Source organism: Somniosus microcephalus, chromosome 12 (assembly GCF_052327205.1).
Source record: "Somniosus microcephalus isolate GS21.2 chromosome 12, FLI_Smic_1.0, whole genome shotgun sequence".
NCBI classification, from domain to species: domain Eukaryota; kingdom Metazoa; phylum Chordata; class Chondrichthyes; order Squaliformes; family Somniosidae; genus Somniosus; species Somniosus microcephalus.
The window spans coordinates 162,530,648-162,552,870 of record NC_140998.1 but is presented as its reverse complement, the minus strand read 5'-3'; the positions used below and the strand labels follow the sequence as shown (position 1 = coordinate 162,552,870).

Sequence of the window (22,223 nt, the reverse complement as noted above, 5' to 3'; positions counted from 1 at the left end):
GAGCGAGGCGTTACCTCAGAGTGCTGACGAAGCAAGGAAGGGCAAATCAAAATGAACCAGCAAAGTGCTGCTCAGCACCCAAAACTCCTTCACACAGCATTGAATCTCTCCAGAAGTCTCTCTCTCTCTCAGAATATGTGGTGCAAAAATGTCACCAACAAAAAAAGGCAGGAAGCGGTCGCCTTTAAATAGCGCTCCCCCAGTCCCTTTCTGACTGCAAAACGCTCCCCTCAACCTGTCGTTGCTAGCGGCAGGCGGTAAGGCATGGGGCGCCACTCAATATCCGTTCCGGGGTGTTGCACACTCGACTGAAGTCACGATCTGCCGGCGCAGGAGATCGTGGCGGTAGTGTTTAGCGCCGCCGCAAAATGTCTAGTTAATTACGTGAGCGGCGCAAACATCGCCGCGCCCGGGCGCCAGTTGCTTTGCGCCCCATTAGCACCCTCTTAAGGTGCTAACAGGAGGCGCAAACAACTGAATTTTTCCCCCTATGACTCTAAGAGTAGAAGAAATTAAAGCCTTCTTCTGATCAACATAGAGAGACTAAAAAAGACTGCTACTTCTACCAAAGACAAAGAAAAACTCTACTTCTGTATATGACCTATATATATATATACTAGCTGGGGAGCCCCGCGTTGCGAGGGCAATTTTGGGGCGCTTGGTCTCCCTGCCCCTGTGTGTCCCCCCTCTCCCTGTCATGTCCTCTCCCTGTCCTATCCCTCCCTCCCCTCCCCTCTCTCCCTCCCCTCCCCTCCTCTCCCTCCCTCCCCTCCCCTGTCTCCCTCCCCTCCCCCACCCCCTCACTCCCCCACTCCCCTCTGTCCCTCTCTCCGGCCCCTCCCCCTGCCTAGCGCCTGAGGTCCGGTGCCGTTGCGATAGCGGCCGGGCCGGGACGGACCGGAGCTGAGGTCCCCTGCGTATCGCGCGGCTGATGGACGGCCGCTGTGGGCGGGCATATCAGAAGGGCTTGCCCCTTTTTGTGTCAGTCATCCCCAACAAGTCACTGAAGCATGGATCTCCAGACAGGCCGGCTCCACTTTTACAACCACCCCCTTACCTTACCTCCTTACTGTGGGTTCATGACCCATTTACAATTCACTAAGTGCTTCTTGCCTCTACTTGAATCAGGGCTAATTTACAACTTAATGGCTTAAAAGCTTGTATTCAATATTTGGAAGCCTGTATTAACTATTCACCTCCCAACACTAGGTTCAACAGCTGAACTCTATATTTTATTGGCATCCTCAGGCAGTTAAAAAGATATTTCCCTTATGAATCTCAAAGGCAGCCTTTTGGGCAATTTTAGGTGGCACTGTTCCTACATTGAACAGTTTGAGTTCATTATCTTGAAATCAGCTGCCTTAGATTCCTGGCTTGAATAACTGTTGGATGCATTCTAAAGCACATCGGAACATGAGTAGGCCATTCAGCCTCTCGAGCCTGTTCCGCCATTTAGTTAGATCATGGCTGATCTGTATCTTAACTCCATTTACCCGCCTTGGTTCCATAACCCTTATACCCTTGCCTAACAAAAATATATCAATCCCAGTTTTGAAATTTTCAATTGACCTCTCAGCCTCAGCAGCTTTTTGGGGGAGAGAGTTCCAGATTTCCACTACCCTTTGTGCGAAGAAGTGCTTCTTGACATCACCCCTGAACAGCCCAGCTCTAATTTTAAGGTTATACTCCCTTGTTCTAGACTCCCCCAAAGTAACTGATAGTCATGCACATAATTGAGAAAATCACACTGTATGTGTTTATTTGAATGTGGTTTGGCTCATCCATCCAGCCTTTCAGAAAAAATTGTATTGAGTTAGGTTGTCACATGGATTTTAACTACAACTGGTTTTTAAAATCCTTATGCCTTGTGACTGAGTTGAAGAAATCTACCAAATTAAAACAAGGTGCAAATACCTTATGTTTGTCATAAGCGCCTTATCACCTTGTCGAAACATCTCAAAAGTGCTTCACACAAGGAATTCGTTTTGGAGTTCAGTGACTTGTTACATAGAAAAACATGACTGCCATTCTGCATCAGCAATTTCCATACAGCAACACTGAGATGAATCACCAACTAATCTTTTTCTTTTTTGTTCATTGAGAGAGAAATGTTAACCACAGCACCCCTTTGGTCATCTTCAAATAGTACAATGGACTTTTTAATATCTACCTCAACAAGCAAATAGGACCACAAGACAATTTAGCACTCCCTCAGTGCTGCAGCAACGACTCAGCCTTGATTATGTGCTCAAATCCTGGTGTGACTCACAACCTTCTGACTCAGGTGAAAGTGTTACCAACTAAGCCAAGCTGACATTCCGGACAGAGCCACATGACCTACAGTTGTCGTAATAGCCCCTGGGATAGAAGGGGATGGGGAGAAATTAGCCAGGGTTCCCTTTGCCGATTGGTATCCAGTGACTTCTGATGGAAAATGCAATGTTATGGAGTAAGGACAGGATTAGGCTCAGCTACGATAGCTCCCCCCTCCTTATTTGAACTCCCACTACCTAGGCTTACACATGAAGATGCACCTTTCAATGAGGTGTTAGTTCAGCCACAATACAACTTGATTTATATGCTTTGACTCTAAGTAACAGAAAAGCCGTAGTCCTTTTTAAAACTCCCCTTTACCCAAGTTCAGATGCCTGCTTTGTAAAAACAAAGATGATAAAACACAAATCTGTTGAAAGACAAATGGAAATAAATCCCATTTAACAGAATCTTGTGTCTTTCCCATCCAAAACGACAGTTCTGTGAATCTCAGCTCAGCAGAATGGTTACCTTATTCTGAAACTGACTACTTTGCTATGTGGGGAGGACTACTTGTCCTTGCAGGACACTCTAGCACAATGCCATTGCCCCTTAGACTGATCTGTGGATTCAGATATATCAGATCGTAGAAGCTCCCTTCTTTCCCACAATATTGACTTTAAGTGGACCATATTTCCATTCACCCAATCCTGATGTAAGAACAGTTCCTCCTGAGGCTGAGATTAAGACACATTTATGGTGCTTGCAATTGTGCAAGGCCTTTTGCAACATGCTGTTTAGTCTTGGGTCAGTCAAAGTCTGGTGGAGTCCAATGTTGTATTCAGCCAGAGACCTCAACATCGTGGGAATGTTAGGAGTGAGATTTATATTGAAACAAAGCGGTAGTACTCTCCCTTCTGAGTCAGAAGGTCATATGTTCAAATCCCCACTGCAGGACTTGAGCACATAATCTGGACTGACACATCAGGGCAGTATAGAGGGAGTGCTGCACTGTCAGAGGTGCCATCTTTCGAATGAGACATTAAATCGAGGCCTTGTTTGCCCTGTGATTATGTTACTGGACTAGTAATCCAGAGATATGAGTTCAAAGCTCACCACTCAAACAGAATATCTGATCATTTATCTCATTGTTGGACCTTGCTGTGTGCAACTGGCTGCCACATTTGCCTATAAAACAACAGTGTCTACATTTTAAAAATAATTCAGTGGCTGTAAAGTGTTTTGGATGCCCTGAGATTGTGAAAAGGGCTATATAAATGCTAGGTTTTCTTTAAAAGAGAAACCAATCCCAAACTCATTTAAACATCGGCTGTGCTTATTTTTAAGAGTGAGATGCATTAAAAATATATAATACATACATAAGCCTCATTCCAAATCAGTGAGACTTGCTGAGTCTGTATCTAAGTTACCTGACTAAGGGTTTTTGATGCTGTAGCTGAGTGCAAAGGGAATGTGTTCTTTTTCTCCAGCATTGGCATCACTCTCTTCAGTGAAAAGCAAATATGTTGAAATTAATTCAATTTACTGGTAATAACAGCGATTAATTTGTTTGTGTTCAATTGAAAGGATAGTGAGTATACTAAAACAGTATACAAAGGAATTTTACGGAGATACATTAACCAGTTCGTTAACAGAAGCAATTAAATGTCTGAGTAAATTCAGCAAAAAAAGCCAGAAATGTAATTTTTCTGTTTTGCCCACACAGTAGAAACACAAGAGCAAGCAGACTGGAAGGCAAAAGGAAACGTGACACGGAGACCCAGAAGGTAACAGAGAATTAGCTGGCTGCCTGGGAAAACTGCCTCAGTATTAGAAAGCAGAGAATGGTGGTAAAAGTCTCTTATCACATGAGCAGGAGTTCCCCAGGACTCGTGACTTGGATCGCCTGCTGTTTCAGTCTGTCCCAATGTAGTGATCAAGGAAAGTTGGGAGGAAACTGCTTCTCGAGGTGCAACCTATTGTTGACATTGGGAGAAGTTTGCAACCTTGCAACAGGCCTCCGGCACCCTAGAGTTTAGCTGCACTGACTGACTTTAGGTGCTTTCATTTTCCAAAAGCGTGTCGGGTCCAGCAAACAGGCACAAAGAGCAGGCATCTCCTTTAGAATAATGAACCCATTGAGTTGTGATCCCAGAACTAGAGGAGACAAACACAAAATTAACAAGCCTCAAGTCAGGCTAAAGATTAGAAGACCTTGCAATAGGCCCCGGCACCCTCAGATCTGGGCACATTGACTGACTTTGGGTGCTGTGGTAATGCAGTAATGAATGTGTTTGTGTTAATTTAAAAGGATAGCAAGTATACCAAATAGTGTACAAAGAAATTTGAACAGGGTACCCATAAAGTAGGTATGTGGAGAAGTCTGCCAGGCAGAGCAGTTAAAAGTGTGCCAATTAAACACTTTCAAAAAGAGAGATCAAAAGAGAAAATGCTGCAAATACACAGCAGAGTCGGTATCCAAAAGGGAATAGATAAGTCAATATTATGGATAAGACCCTTCAGCGGATTGGGATGAAGAAGTTATAGAGTCATAGATTTATACAGCACAGAAAGAGGCCCTTCGGCCCATCATGTCCGCGCCGGCGATCAAGCCCTATCTATTCTAATCCCATTTTCCAGCACTCGATCCGTAGCCTTGTATGCTATGGCGTTTCAAGTGCTCATCTAAATGCTTCATGAATGTTGTGAGGGTTCCTGCCTCTACCACCCTTTCAGGCAGTGAGTTCCAGATTCCAACCACCCTCTGGGTGAAAAAGTTTTTCATCAAATCCCCTCTAAACCTCCTGCCTCTTACCTTGAAACTATGCCCCCAGGTTATTGACCTCAGACTAAGGGGATAAGTTCCTTTCTATCTACCCTATCTATGCCCCTCATAATTTTGTACACCTCAATCAGGTCCCCCCTCAGCCTTCTCTGCTCTAAGGAAAACAACCCCAGCCTGTCCAGTTTCTCTTCATTGCTGAAACGTTCCAGCCCAGGTAACATCCTGGTGAATCTCCTCTGCACCCTCTCCAATGCAATCACATCCTTCCTATAGTGTGGTGACCAGAACTGCACACAGTATTCCAGCTGTGGCCTAACTAGCGTTTTGTACAACTCCATCATAGCCTCCCTGCTCTTATAGTCTATGCCTCGGCTAATGAAGGCAAGTATCCCATATGCTTTCTTAACCACCTTATCTACCTGTTCTGCTGCCTTCAGGGATCTATGTACATGCACACCAAGCTCCCTCTGATCCTCTGTCCTTCCTAGGGTCCTACCATTCATTGTGTATTCCCTTGCCTTGTTAGTCCTCCCAAAATGTATCATCTCACACTTTTCCGGGTTAAATTCCATTTGCCACTGTTCTGCCCATCTGACCAACCCATCTATATCGTCCTGTAGCCTGAGGCTCCCCTCCTCGCTATTTACTACTCCACCAATTTTCGCGTCATCAGCGAACTTACTGAGCATACCTCCTACATTTATATCTAAATCATTAATGTACACTATAAACAGCAAGGGACCCAGCACCGATCCCTGCGGTACACCACTGGACACAGGCTTCCAGTCACAAAAACAACCTTTGACCATCACCCTCTGCCTCCTGCCACGAAGCCAATTTTGGATCCAATGTGCCAAATTGCCCTGGATCCCATGGGCTCTTACCTTCTTGACCAGTCTCCCATGCAGGACTTTGCCAAAAGCCTTACTGAAGTCCATGTAGACTACATCAACTGCACTACCCTCATCCACACACCTAGCCACCCCCTTGAAAAATTCAATCAAATTGGTTAGACATGATCTCCCCCTGACAAAGCCATGCTGACTATCCTTGCCTCTCCAAGTGGAGACTAATTCTGTCCCTCAGAATTTTTTCCAATAATTTCCCTACCACTGATGTTAGGCTCACTGGCCTGTAATTCCCTGGTTTATCCCTACAACCCTTCTTGAATAATGGTACTACGTTAGCTGTCCTCCAGTCCTCTGGCACCTCCCCTGTGGCCAGAGAGGTTCTGAAAATTTGTGTCAGAGCCCCTGCAATCTCCTCCCTTGCCTCACACAGCAGCCTGGGATACATCTCATCAGGGCTTGGGGATTTAGCCACCATTAAGCCCGCTAAAACCGCTAGTATCTCCTCCCTCTCAGTGCTAATATGTTCAAATATATCACAATCCCCCTGCCTGATTTCTATACCTACATCGTCCTTCTCCATAGTGAACACAGATGCAAAATATTCATTTAAAACCTCACCTACATCTTCTGGCTCTACACACAGATTGCCACTTTGGTCCCTAATGGGCCCTACTCTTTCCCTTAATATACTTACAAAACACCTTGGGATTTTCCTTTATTTTGCCCGCCAGTGTTTTTTGATGCCCCCCTCTTCGCTCTCCTAATTTATTTTTTAAGTACCCCCTGCACTTTCTATACTCCTCTAGGGCTTCCACCGTTTTTAGTCCTTTGTATGTGCCAAAAGCCTCCCTTTTTTTCCTAATCCATTCTTGTATATCCCTTGACATCCGGGGTTCCCTGGACTTGTTGGTCCCACCCTTGACCTTTACGGGAACATGTTGGCGTTGTACTCTCTCTATTTCCTTTCTGAATGACTCCCACTGCTCTGATGTGGATTTTCCTACAAGTAGCTGATCCCAGTCCACTTTGGCCAGATCCTGCCTTACCATTTTAAAATCGGCCTTCCCTCAATTTAGAACCTTTATTTCCGGTCCATCTTTGTCCTTTTCCATGAGTACCTTAAATCTCACCAAATTATGGTCACTGTCACCAAAATGCTCTCCTACTGACACTTCTACCACTTGCCCGGCTACATTCCCTAGAATTAGGTCCAGTACCGCCCTCTCTCTTGTAGGACTTTCTACATGCTGGCTCAAAAAGCTCTCCTGGATGCACTTTAAGAATTCCGCACCCTCTAAGTCTTTCACACTCTGACTATCCCAGTTAATATTGGGGAAGTTGAAATCCCCTACTATTATTACCCTATTATTTCTACACTTCTGAGATTTTCCTACATATCTGTTCCTCTATCTCCCCCTGACTATTTGGGGACCTATAGTACACTCCCAGCAAAGAGCTTGCCCCCTCTTTGTTTTTAAGTTCTACCCATATGGCCTCATTAGAGGAACCTGCTAAGATATCATCCCTCCTTACAGCAGTAATTGACTCCTTGATTAATATTGTGACACCCCCCATCTCTTTTATACCCCCTCTGTCTTGCCTGAAGCTTCTATACCCCGGAATATTGAGTTGTCAGTCCTGCTCCTCCCTCAACTATGTCTCTGTGATAGCAACAATATCATACTCCCATGTGTTCATCAACACCTTCAATTCATCTGCCTTACTCGCAAGACTCCTTGCGTTAAAATAAATGCCATCCAGCCTTGCCATACTCCCTTGTGCAGTTACATATTTCCTCTGCCTTCCAGACTGACTTGTTTTTTCCTCTATATTTGGCTGTGCATCACCCCCTAATCCGTATTGCATCCCCCTGCCAAGTTAGTTTAAACCCCCCCAACAGCACTAGCAAACCTCCCCGCAAGGATGTTGGTCCTGTTCCGGTTCAGGTGCAACCCGTCCGACTTGTACAGGTCCCACCTTCCCCAGAAAGAGACCCAGTGATCCAGGAAACTAAAGCCCTCCCTCCTGCACCAACTCTTTAGCCATGCATTCATCTGCTCTATGCTCCTATTCCTATACTCACTAGCATGTGGCACCGGGAGTAATCCAGAGATGACAACCTTTGAGGTCCTGCTTTTTAATCTGCCACCTAGCTCCCTAAATTCTTGTTGCAGGACCTCATCCCTCTTTCTACCTACGTCGTTGGTACCAATGTGAACCACGACCTCTGACTGTTCGCCCTCCCCCTTCAGAATGCCCTTCAGCCATTCAGTGACATCCTTGACCCTGGCACCAGGGAGGCTACATACCATCCCGGAGTCACGTCTGCGGCCGCAGAAACGCCTGTCTGCACCCCTCACTATTGAGTCTCCTACCACTATTGCCCTTCCACTCTTACTCCTCCCTCCTTGTGCAGCTGAGCCACCCATAGTGCCTGGCTGCACTCCCCAAAGGAACTGTCACTTTCACCGTTTTCCAACACAGAAAAATGGTTGTTGAGTGAGATGCACTCTGGGGCTTTCCTGACTACCCGCCTGCCCCCCTTCTTCTGACTGGTGGTCTCCCATTCCCTCTCTGACTGCACTTTCTTAAGCTGCGGGGTGACCACATCTAAAAATGTGCTATCCACGTAACTCTCAGCCTCGCGGATACACCGCAGTGCCTCCAGCTGACACTCGAGCTCCGAAAACTGGATCTCAAGTTGGCCAAACCGTTGGCACTTACTGTACATGTGGTCATCCTGACTGCAAGAAGCGTCTAGGAATTCCCACATGCTGCAGGCCATGCAAAGCACGGGACTGAGGTCCCCGCCATACTTTTAATTAAAAAACTCTTACCTCAAATTTAATCTCTCGGATTCTCGCTCTCCCGAACTACCTTAACTATGAACTACCTTAAAAGAAATAAACTTAAAATTGAAGAAAAAAAAAGCACTCACCCACTACTCATCAATCAGATTCTTCCCCTGCGCCGGCGTCACTTTCTGTCCACTATTAACCTCCCTTTCTGTTTCAGTTGCTGACGAACTGTTTCCAGCATTTTTTGTTTTTATTTCTTTTTAATAAAGACCTAGATGAATATCTGGCTAAAAATGGGTCTGAGGGTTGTAAGGAAAATATGGACGCAGATCATCAAATGTCCTGCACAGTACTGTAACGTGTCTCCTGCTTGGACTGTGGGAATGTCCTTTTAACTGTCCCTTACTGCCAGTAGCATGCCTCAGTGTCGGCCTTGGCTCAGTGGTAGCACTTTCACTTCTGACTCATTCAAATCCTTCTCTAGAAACTTAAGCACATAATCTAGGCTGACATTTCAGTGCAGTACTGAGAGTGCTGCACAATCAGAGGTGCCAACTTTTGGATGAGATGATGGCCCAGAGTTTGCTGGCAATGTAACGGCGAGTTTAATGGCGCTCACCATTATTAGTGTCCAAATTGTCCAGAAATTTGTGGCGAGGAACAGATACCCCATTACAGGAAACTTTCGATTAACCGGCCCCTAAATAACTGGAACGCTCTATCCACCGGCAAAATTCAGGAGTCGGTTCAGGTAACTTTTTTTACTTTTATTACTTTTTTTACTCCATTTGTTGCTGTGCAAGGGTGCAGCTGAAGCTGTTGCTAAGCTACAGAGACGCTTGCAACTTGTGCCGATTGTTTTGAAGCTGAAGCAACAGGGTTTGTTGCTTTATACGGCGCTCTGAGCTCCGTATCTTTTACTATAGCATTCGGTTATCCAGAATTGTTGATAAACCGGCACCACGTCGGTCCCGTCCGTGCCGGATACCAGAAAGTTTCCTGTATTTGCAAATCGCCACAAATTGCTGAACAACTTGGGCCACTCGCTGTTAGCCTCGTAAAAATGGCAGCTTGCCCTCAACTTCATCGTTATTTTTAAGAAAAGATGCCCCGCTCCAGCAAATTCTGGGCTATTAAACCAAGATCCTGTCTACTCCCTCAGGTGGACGTAAAAGAACCCATGGCACGAGTTTAAGAAGAGCAGGGGTGTTCTCCCAACGTCCTGGCCAGCAGTTGTTCCTCAACCAGTATCACTAAAACAGATTATTGCTGTTTGTGAGACCAGCAAATTGGCTGCTGTGTTTTAACAACAGTGACTACATTTCAAAAGTATTTCATTAGCTGTGAAGCACTTTGGCACGTGTGGAGGTTGTGAAAGGCACCATATAAATGCTAATTCTTTTTTATTGCTTCCTTACTGAGATCAACCAACGCAGCACAGACTGGAGATGAATGTTTTAGTTTCTGGTCCTAATGGCTCAGTTGCTTTCTCTCCTTTACTGATTGACTCTTCAGAGGAAGCTGGTGAAGACAGCTATTAATTGCCTTTTCCCAGTATAAAGGTGCAATTTCCAAAAAGCTGAGTTTCTGAATGTCTGAGGTGCCAGACTGCAGCTTCAGATTTTGCTTTCCCACTATTACAACAAGGGCAAGAGGAAACCAGGGCCTGCTCAGCCCTCCCCATGCCATTAATGCAGCAGTTTTGCCACCACTGCTTGGAGTAGTGCCTTCTCTATAGCTGTGGAGAGTTGGGGGTGGAAAAGAATTGTTCAAACTTACCAAGTTGTCAATGTGCCACACAGGCAGCAACTTACACATCTACTGTGCTTTTAAATGTTAAATGTAACCCATCCTCCCCCAAGCTTTCCACAGCTATGGGGAGACACTGCCAGTAAAACGATTGGACTACTAATAAGGGCAGAAGCGAGGGGGCTTCAGACAGCCAAGTGGGTGACAGTAATGTTTTTTGGCTGCACTGTTGACCCTTAAAAGCCTATACTACACCATAAACAAAGGGGGTGAACTGTCACTTTTAATGATGGAAATCATAAGGATCCCTGTTTTTCTCTATAGTTACTGACACGAGAAAGCCCGAGCATACGTGACTTTGAAATGTGACACCTGAGAATACAGTCTCATTTATGGTGCGTTAACTATGGACAAACGACCCTATTCTCCTGTTGTTCGTTAAAAAAGAATTTCACCTCCAGCACGGGAGTGAAACCCTGAAGGTAGAGCTGCTTTCAAAAGTAGTTCTGCGTTGTTACAAATTGAGTGTTACCTTTCTTTTAGAATGTTAGATTTCTCCCCCTTTCAACTTTCTTCCCCTCGCATATCTGAAGGTGCTGGGGTGCAGTTCAACCAAGTGACCATATGTGAGCCGAGCCAATGAGCTTCCGCAGGTTGTTTGAACGGACACAACCTGCCCTCGTGCAACATCCAAATATGGATACTTTGCCATAGAGGTCATTAATAAATGGGAAAAAACAGGAGCCCTGGCTGATCTCCTACCCGTTCACAGCTCATGATACTAGGCCAGGTATCGGGATCTTCCCGCTGTTGCTCCACTGAGATCCAGCAGAGCAGGGATTAGACAGCAGCCTTTTTGGTCTATACAACTCAGTACTACACCATGTAGTGCATGTACCCACGGAGCCATTGGGGAAGCCCCAGCTAATATTGCCTTAAGCTAGATACTATTCTGGACCCAGCGAGTTGTTCTGTAATTTTTGATTGTGGTTTGTATTTGCAGGAAAGCGAAGAAGATCTAGGATTGTGGAAGGAGCAATTTTATGAATTTATAGACATCAAAACTAATGGTAAGCAGCACATCTTTATAGTATTTCTGTGTTAAGTGGCCAATCTTTTGTTGGATTTTACCTTATCTCTTGCTTCTTTTGGATGTCACAATAGTATCATTGTAGGAACGTGGGTTCCTAACTAAAAGACTGAGTTCTACTCAGGCGATCAAACAAAATGAACTTTAATGAAACAAACAGGATTTAACAAGAAACTGCAGGATAACATCGAATGTAGATCTGCTCTCTCTGGAGGCTCCACGAGGACTGCACCTGCAGTCCTGTGGCTGACGTCATGACGCCATCACGTTTTCCCGCCAGTGGGGGATCACATGATGAACGGCGTGACATCATCACGTTTTAGCCGCGCTGTTAAAGCAACCACACTCTGTACAGTTAAACAGCATAAATAAAGATACAGACTCAGACTGCAGCTAACATGTTGTTAAAGGAATTATGTACAAACGATCTGAGTCCTTTGGTGGCTCCACCACATGCGCCCCCCCAGAATTGTCTTTAACAGCAAAAGTGAGACGTTGAGGAGGCCTGACAAGTCTGTCCGAGCGACTTTGGTAACCTTGCAGAGGAAGCTGATGGATGGTGGTCGAGCTGGCGGACGGTTGTGGTTGAGCTGGCGCGGCGAGTGTGGTCGAGTTGGCGGGCGGCTGTGGTTGATCTGGCACGGTGGCTGTGGGCGGTTGGCCACGTTGCGGCGGTTGAGCAACGACGACTGGGCGGTCCAAGTGAGCCGGCTTCAATCGGTCCATCGAAATGTGATCCGGCTTTCCTCCGATGTCGACCGAAAAGGATTTGTCTCCTGATTCGATGACGTGGAAAGGACCTGTGTAAGGGGGCTTGAGCGGATCCCGGTGAGCGTCGTGGCGGATAAATACGTACTCGGCATTCTTCAGCTCTGCAGGCACGTGGGAGCTCTATAAGCCGTGATTTAATGTAGGCACCGGAGCGAAGCATCTGGCCGCTTCCTGGTGGCTGACGAGTTGCTGGGAGGCGGACCATGGCTCTGTGGGAGAAGGGAGGAAATCCCCCGGTACTCGGAGAGGCTGGCCATAAACGAGTTCGGCTGAGGACGATTGCAGGTCTTTGGGCGCCGTACGAAGACCCAAAAGGACTCATGGAAGTCTGTTCACCTATCCTGCACCTTGAAGACTGGCCCGAAGGGCGGCTTTAAGCGACCTGTGGAATTGCTCGCAAAGGCCGTTCGCCTGTGGATGATAGGCGGTGGTGCGATGAAGTTTGGTGCCGAGCCCCTGAGCTACAGCGTTCCAGAGCTCCGAGGAAAATTGTGGCCCACGGTCGGAAGAGATGTCCGCCGGTACCCCGAAACGGGCAACCCAACAGGAGATGAAAGCTCTAGCGACGTCTGCCGAAGTGGTGGAAACCAAAGGAATTGCCTCTGGCCACCTAGTGGTGCGGTCCACCATGGTGAGGAGATGCGTATAACCATGAGAAGGCGGAAGTGGTCCCACAAGGTCCACATGCACGTGGTCGAAACGACGCTCCGGAACAGCGAACGTAGCCACTGGAGCTTTAACATGACGCTGGACCTTGGCCTTCTGGCAGACCACGCAGGTGTTGGCCCAGTCACGGGCATCGAGGTGCATACCCTTCCAGACGAACTTCGCCGACATTAGCCGTTGTGAAGCCTTCATACCAGGGTGCGACAACCCGTGTATGGCATCAAACACCTTCCGGCGCCATGCGACTGGCACGATAGGTCGGGGAACGCCCATGGAGACGTCGCAAAGGAGCGTGGCGCCTGCGGCCTGGAAACTGACGTCGGTCGCTTGGAAACTAGAGGGGACAGTTCTGTATAATTGGACCTCTGGGTCCGAGGCCTGATCCGCAGCCATGAGGGCGTAGTCAATCCCCAGGTGAACCGCATGGACCGTCGCGCGGGAGAGGCAATCCGCCACCAGGTTGTCCTTACCAGACACATGTTGAATGTCCGTGGTAAATTCAGAAATAAACGTCAGGTGACGTTGACGAGCGGACCACGGTTCGGCGGTCTTGGCCATGGCGAACGTTAGAGGCTTGTGGTCGACAAAAGCCGTGAAGGGACGTCCTTCCAATAAGAACCGGAAATGGTGAATGGCTAGGAAAAGGGCCAGTAACTCCCGATCGAAGGTGCTGTATTTTTTTTCATTTTTCCGTAGTTGACGGCTGAAAAACGCCAGCTGTTGCCACGTGCCGTTCACCCACTGCTCCTGCACTGCGCCGATGGTGTAGTCTGACGCGTCTATGGTAAGGGCGATGGTGGCACCTGGAAGTGGGTGCGCCAGCATGGTTGCGTTGGCCAAAGCGCTCTTGGTGTTGACGAACGCCTGGTCCATCTCGGCTGTCCAGCTGATTGGATCCTTACCGGACTTGCCCTTGAGGGCCCCATACAAAGGTTGCATTAGCTGAGCCGCCTTAGGGACGAATTGGTGATAGAAGTTGACCATCCCCAGGAACTCTTGCAGGGCCTTGACGGTTGGCGGGCGCGGGAAAGAGGTAACAGCTTCCACCTTCGTCAGTAAGGGGACGGCGCCGTCTGATGTTATGCGGTGTCCCAAGAAATCGATCCGCTGCAGGCCGAACTGGCACTTGGCCGGGTTGATGATTAAACCGTACTGGCTGAGGCGTGTAAAGAGGGTACGCAAATGGGAGATGTGCTCTTCCTTGCTAGCGCTGGCGATGAGAATGTCGTCAAGGTAGACGAAGATGAAGTTTAGGTCTCGGAGCACGGAGTCCATTAAGCGCTGGAAAGCCTGTGCCGCGTTCTTCAAGCCAAACGGCATCCGCAGGAACTCAAAGAGGCCGAAAGGGGTGATGACTGCGGTTTTTGGGACATCTTGCGGGTGCACGGGAACCTGGTGATACCTCTGGACGAGATCGACTTTAGAAAAGATAGAATTTCCCGCCAAATGGGCCGAGAAATCCTGAATATGTGGGATCGGGTACCGATCAGGAGTAGTGGCGTCGTTGAGGTGTCGGTAGTCACCGCATGGTCGCCAGCCACCGGCCGGTTTCGGAACTGTGGAGAGGCGAAGACCAGGGACTATTCGACCGGCGAATAATCCCAAGCCGCTCCATCGTGTTGAACTCCGCTTTCGCAGCCGCGAGCTTGCTGGGTTCGAGCCTTCTAGCCCGTGCATAAACCGGGGAGCCAGTCGTGGTGATATGATGTTCAACACCATGCTTTTTGGCCGAGGAGGAGAAAGTGGGCCTTGTCAGCTCCGGGAACTCTCCGAGGAGCCGAGTGAAGTCATCCGGAGAAGGAAAAGCGCAGGCAATAGAGCGCGCCACGGTGGTACCGTGGTAGCACGGAATCGAGTGGAAGGTGGCCGCGTTGATCAACCGGCGGTGCCGGACATCGACGAGGAGGCCATTGGCACACAGAAAATCTGCCCCTAGGATGGCCTGCGAGACTGTGGCCGTGACGAATTCCCAATGGAAGCGCTGACTGCCGAAACAGACTTGGACCCGCCGCTCTCGGAAAGTTCGAATTGCTGTGCCATTAGCCGCCACGAGGGAAAAACCGTGGTTCCCAGCTTGCACATCGAGATTCGACGCAGGTAGGATGCTACACTGCTCCCTGGTGTCACAAAGGAAACGTCGACCCGATAGAGAATCGGTGATGTAAAGAAGTTTCCCCGTAGATCCGACGGCCATCGCAACCGCGGAGTGCCCGTTAGACCCGGTCCTCCTTCGCCAGGAACGCTGCAGGAGCTTTGGTTTTTTTTTGGGTGAAAAACTGCAGGGAGAGCGGCAGCGTCGTGCTTTCGCGCCAAAACGGGCGTGGTAGGAGCACCAGCCCACTGCAGGAGGAACTGGAACCGCGTCTGTGGGGAATGGGCGCCTCGTGGCCGCGCAGCACTGCTGGGTTACTGTGAATATCTTATCTGCTTCGGCAGCAAGCTCGGCGGAGTCTGTAATCTCGGATCTGGCTAGGGCAGCCTGCAGCTGCTCCGGCAGTTGGCAGAGGAATAGCTCCCGGAAGAGGAAGCATTCCGGTTCGGCACCCAAGAGCGTGAGCATTTGGCTCATGAGCTTGGACGGTTTGGAGTCCCTGAGGCCAGGCATCGTGAGGAGCCGGCGAGCGTGTTCTGACTTCGAGAGCCCGAAGACCTGTAGCAACCACGCCTTTGACATATCATACTTGCTGTCAGTAGGAGGACTACCGAGGAGGCAGACGATCCGCGAGGCAGTTGCGCTATCGAGGGCGGAGACCACGTAGTATTAACGGGTCTGATCCGCGACAATGTTCCTGATGGCAAACTGGGCTTCAGCCTGGATAAACCAGGCGTCTGGTTGTTGCTCCCAGAACAGTGGCAGTTTCAGACTCACGGCGTTCGTGTCCATGCTGAAGATCTTCCGCGATAACTGTTCACGAAAGTCAGGGTCACCAATGTAGGAACGTGGGTTCCTAAGTAAAAGACTGTGTTCTACTCAGGCGATCAAACAAAATGAACTTTAATGAAACAAACAGGCTGTAACAAGAAACTGCAGGACAACATCGAATGTAGGTCTGCTCTCTCTGGAGGCTCCACGAGGACTGCCCCTGCAGTCCTGTGGCTGACGTCATCACGTTTTCCTGCCAGTGGGGGATCACGTGATGAACGGCGTGACGTCATCACGTTTTAGCCGCGCTGTTAAAGCAACCACACTCTGTACAGTTAAACAGCATAAATAAAGATACAGACTCAGACTGTAGCTAACATGTTGTTAAAGGAATTATGTACAAACGATCTGAGTCCTTTGGTGGCTCCGCCACATCATCACATAAAAAGTCAGACAGAAACAGTTTAACAGGTGACTGGGCTAAGTGGACAAGCAGCACAGCCGCAATTTTAAACAGGACAGCTTTCCTTCAATAACCCATTTATTTTACAGCACTGGATTCAGAGGCTGACCAATAAGGAGGCTTTGCTCTTCACCTTTAGCAGCAAAAGCGTTAATAGTAACAAAGGCAAAACAGCCTCTCCTGTTTCCGAGCCACGTTCTTTTGTAGTTTGAATGACATATTGCTGCCTACGTGGACCTTCCCTGCTGTTCGGGAAGCTCTGTAGCCAGAGCAGTGAAGTTAAGTTTGTAACGTTTTGATGCATGCTTAAGTCATGCATGCAGTTGTGGCTGGACTCTGAATCCAAACCACTGTATAAACAGGACAAATTTAGATCACATATTGCTGTACCACTTTCACTATAATGTAGGCTTCCACTTCATCGTAACTGTAGCGTATCTGACATCGGCCCTTTAATTGTAACTGTAGGGTATCTGACATCGGCCCTTTAATTGTAACTGTAGGGTATCTGACATCGGCTCTTTAATTGTAACTGTAGGTATCTGACATCGGCCCTTTAATTGTAACTGTAGGTATTGACATCGGCCCTTTAATAGTATCTGTAGGGTATCTGACATCGGCCCTTTAATTGTAACTGTAGGGTATCTGACCTCGGCCCTTTAATTGTAACTGTAGGTATTGACATCAGCCCTTTAATTGTAACTAGCATCTGACATCGGCCCTTTAATTGTAACTGTAGGTATTGACATCGGCCCTTTAATTGTAACTGTAGGGTATCTGACATCGGCCTTTTAATTGTAACTGTAGGTATTGACATTGGCCCTTTAATTGTAACTGTAGGGTATCTGACATCGTCCCTTTAATTGTAACTGTAGGTATCTGACATCGGCCCTTTAATTGTAACTGTAGGGTATCTGTCATCGGTCCTTTAATTGTAACTGTAGGGTATCTGACATCGGCCCTTTAATTGTAACTGTAGGTATCTGACATCGGCCCTGTAATTGTAACTGTGGGGTATCTATCATCGGCCCTTTAATTGTAACTGTAGGGTATCTGACATCGGCCCTTTAATTGTAACTGTAGGGTATCTGACATCGGCCCTTTAATTGTAACTGTAGGTACCTGACATCGGCCCTTTAATTGTAACTGTAGGGTATCTATCATCGGCCCTTTAATTGTAACTGTAGGTATCTGACATCGGCCCTTTAATTGTAACTGTAGGTATCTGACATCGGCCCTTTAATTGTAACTGTAGGGTATCTGACATCGGCCCTTTAATTGTAACTGTAGGTATCTGACATCGGCCCTTTAATTGTAACTGTAGGTATCTGACATCGGCCCTTTAATTGTAACTGTAGTGTATCTGACATCGGCTCTTTAATTGTTACTGTAGGTATCTGACATCGGCCCTTTAATTGTAACTGTAGGGTATCTGACATCGGCCTTTTAATTGTAACTGTAGGTATTGACATCGGCCCTTTAATTGTAACTGTAGGTATCTGACATCGGCCCTTTAATTGTAACTGTAGGGTATCTGACATCGGCCCTTTAATTGTAACTGTAGGGTATCTGACATCGGCCTTTTAATTGTAACTGTAGGTATTGACATCGGCCCTTTAATTGTAACTGTAGGGTATCTGACATCGGCCCTTTAATTGTAACTGTAGGGTATCTGTCATCGGCCCTTTAATTGTAACTGTAGGGTATCTGACATTGGCCCTTTAATTGTAACTGTAGGTATCTGTCATAGGCCCTTTAATTGTAACTGTAGGGTATCTGACATCGGCCCTTTAATTGTAACTGTAGGTATTGACATCGGCCCTTTAATTGTAACCGTAGGGTATCTGACATCGGCCCTTTAATTGTAACTAGGTATCTGACATCGGCCCTTCAATTGTACCTGTAGGGTATCTGACACCGGCCCTTTAATTGTAACTGTAGGGTATCTGACATCAGCCCTTTAATTGTAACTGTAGGGTATCTGACATCGGCCCTTTAATTGTAACTGTAGGGTATCTGACATCGGCCCTTTAATTGTAACTGTAGGTATCTGACATCGGCCCTTTAATTGTAACTGTAGGTATTGACATCGGCCCTTTAATTGTAACTGTAGGTATTGACATCGGCCCTTTAATTGTAACTGTAGGTATTGACATCGGCCCTTTAATTGTAACTGTAGGGTATCTGACATCGGCCTTTTAATTGTAACTGTAGGTATTGACATCGGCCCTTTAATTGTAACTGTAGGGTATCTGACATCGGCCCTTTAATTGTAACTGTAGGATATCTGTCATCGGCCCTTTAATTGTAACTGTAGGGTATCTGACATTGGCCCTTTAATTGTAACTGTAGGTATCTGTCATAGGCCCTTTAATTGTAACTGTAGGGTATCTGACATCGGCCCTTTAATTGTAACTGTAGGGTATCTGACATCGGCTCTTTAATTGTAACTGTAGGTATCTGACATCGGCCCTTTAATTGTAACTGTAGGTATTGACATCGGCCCTTTAATAGTATCTGTAGGGTATCTGACATCGGCCCTTTAATTGTAACTGTAGGGTATCTGACCTCGGCCCTTTAATTGTAACTGTAGGTATTGACATCAGCCCTTTAATTGTAACTAGCATCTGACATCGGCCCTTTAATTGTAACTGTAGGTATTGACATCGGCCCTTTAATTGTAACTGTAGGGTATCTGACATCGGCCTTTTAATTGTAACTGTAGGTATTGACATTGGCCCTTTAATTGTAACTGTAGGGTATCTGACATCGTCCCTTTAATTGTAACTGTAGGTATCTGACATCGGCCCTTTAATTGTAACTGTAGGGTATCTGTCATCGGTCCTTTAATTGTAACTGTAGGGTATCTGACATCGGCCCTTTAATTGTAACTGTAGGTATCTGACATCGGCCCTGTAATTGTAACTGTGGGGTATCTATCATCGGCCCTTTAATTGTAACTGTAGGGTATCTGACATCGGCCCTTTAATTGTAACTGTAGGGTATCTGACATCGGCCCTTTAATTGTAACTGTAGGTATCTGACATCGGCCCTTTAATTGTAACTGTAGGGTATCTATCATCGGCCCTTTAATTGTAACTGTAGGTATCTGACATCGGCCCTTTAATTGTAACTGTAGGTATCTGACATCGGCCCTTTAATTGTAACTGTAGGGTATCTGACATCGGCCCTTTAATTGTAACTGTAGGTATCTGACATCGGCCCTTTAATTGTAACTGTAGGTATCTGACATCGGCCCTTTAATTGTAACTGTAGTGTATCTGACATCGGCTCTTTAATTGTTACTGTAGGTATCTGACATCGGCCCTTTAATTGTAACTGTAGGGTATCTGACATCGGCCTTTTAATTGTAACTGTAGGTATTGACATCGGCCCTTTAATTGTAACTGTAGGTATCTGACATCGGCCCTTTAATTGTAACTGTAGGGTATCTGACATCGGCCCTTTAATTGTAACTGTAGGGTATCTGACATCGGCCTTTTAATTGTAACTGTAGGTATTGACATCGGCCCTTTAATTGTAACTGTAGGGTATCTGACATCGGCCCTTTAATTGTAACTGTAGGGTATCTGTCATCGGCCCTTTAATTGTAACTGTAGGGTATCTGACATTGGCCCTTTAATTGTAACTGTAGGTATCTGTCATAGGCCCTTTAATTGTAACTGTAGGGTATCTGACATCGGCCCTTTAATTGTAACTGTAGGTATTGACATCGGCCCTTTAATTGTAACCGTAGGGTATCTGACATCGGCCCTTTAATTGTAACTAGGTATCTGACATCGGCCCTTCAATTGTACCTGTAGGGTATCTGACACCGGCCCTTTAATTGTAACTGTAGGGTATCTGACATCAGCCCTTTAATTGTAACTGTAGGGTATCTGACATCGGCCCTTTAATTGTAACTGTAGGGTATCTGACATCGGCCCTTTAATTGTAACTGTAGGTATCTGACATCGGCCCTTTAATTGTAACTGTAGGTATTGACATCGGCCCTTTAATTGTAACTGTAGGTATTGACATCGGCCCTTTAATTGTAACTGTAGGGTATCTGACATCGGCCTTTTAATTGTAACTGTAGGTATTGACATTGGCCCTTTAATTGTAACTGTAGGGTATCTGACATCGTCCCTTTAATTGTAACTGTAGGTATCTGACATCGGCCCTTTAATTGTAACTGTAGGGTATCTGTCATCGGTCCTTTAATTGTAACTGTAGGGTATCTGACATCGGCCCTTTAATTGTAACTGTAGGTATCTGACATCGGCCCTGTAATTGTAACTGTGGGGTATCTATCATCGGCCCTTTAATTGTAACTGTAGGGTATCTGACATCGGCCCTTTAATTGTAACTGTAGGGTATCTGACATCGGCCCTTTAATTGTAACTGTAGGTACCTGACATCGGCCCTTTAATTGTAACTGTAGGGTATCTATCATCGGCCCTTTAATTGTAACTGTAGGTATCTGACATCGGCCCTTTAATTGTAACTGTAGGTATCTGACATCGGCCCTTTAATTGTAACTGTAGGGTATCTGACATCGGCCCTTTAATTGTAACTGTAGGTATCTGACATCGGCCCTTTAATTGTAACTGTAGGTATCTGACATCGGCCCTTTAATTGTAACTGTAGTGTATCTGACATCGGCTCTTTAATTGTTACTGTAGGTATCTGACATCGGCCCTTTAATTGTAACTGTAGGGTATCTGACATCGGCCTTTTAATTGTAACTGTAGGTATTGACATCGGCCCTTTAATTGTAACTGTAGGTATCTGACATCGGCCCTTTAATTGTAACTGTAGGGTATCTGACATCGGCCCTTTAATTGTAACTGTAGGGTATCTGACATCGGCCTTTTAATTGTAACTGTAGGTATTGACATCGGCCCTTTAATTGTAACTGTAGGGTATCTGACATCGGCCCTTTAATTGTAACTGTAGGGTATCTGTCATCGGCCCTTTAATTGTAACTGTAGGGTATCTGACATTGGCCCTTTAATTGTAACTGTAGGTATCTGTCATAGGCCCTTTAATTGTAACTGTAGGGTATCTGACATCGGCCCTTTAATTGTAACTGTAGGTATTGACATCGGCCCTTTAATTGTAACCGTAGGGTATCTGACATCGGCCCTTTAATTGTAACTAGGTATCTGACATCGGCCCTTCAATTGTACCTGTAGGGTATCTGACACCGGCCCTTTAATTGTAACTGTAGGGTATCTGACATCAGCCCTTTAATTGTAACTGTAGGGTATCTGACATCGGCCCTTTAATTGTAACTGTAGGGTATCTGACATCGGCCCTTTAATTGTAACTGTAGGTATCTGACATCGGCCCTTTAATTGTAACTGTAGGTATTGACATCGGCCCTTTAATTGTAACTGTAGGTATTGACATCGGCCCTTTAATTGTAACTGTAGGTATTGACATCGGCCCTTTAATTGTAACTGTAGGGTATCTGACATCGGCCTTTTAATTGTAACTGTAGGTATTGACATCGGCCCTTTAATTGTAACTGTAGGGTATCTGACATCGGCCCTTTAATTGTAACTGTAGGATATCTGTCATCGGCCCTTTAATTGTAACTGTAGGGTATCTGACATTGGCCCTTTAATTGTAACTGTAGGTATCTGTCATAGGCCCTTTAATTGTAACTGTAGGGTATCTGACATCGGCCCTTTAATTGTAACTGTAGGGTATCTGACATCGGCTCTTTAATTGTAACTGTAGGTATCTGACATCGGCCCTTTAATTGTAACTGTAGGTATTGACATCGGCCCTTTAATAGTATCTGTAGGGTATCTGACATCGGCCCTTTAATTGTAACTGTAGGGTATCTGACCTCGGCCCTTTAATTGTAACTGTAGGTATTGACATCAGCCCTTTAATTGTAACTAGCATCTGACATCGGCCCTT

General features: G+C 46.4%; 1 protein-coding gene across 1 annotated transcript in view; it reads left to right on the top strand.

Annotated features, from left to right (window-relative positions):
- LOC147109667 (neutral alpha-glucosidase C-like) overlaps positions 1-22,223 on the top strand; it is a 205,396-nt gene that overhangs the window by 51,169 nt on the left and 132,004 nt on the right. The window contains exons 6-7 of the mRNA XM_086002347.1: positions 3,980-4,040; positions 11,440-11,506. Of these exons, the coding sequence (XP_085858473.1) occupies positions 3,980-4,040; positions 11,440-11,506 (128 nt within the window). The remainder of the gene's footprint in view (positions 1-3,979; positions 4,041-11,439; positions 11,507-22,223) is intronic.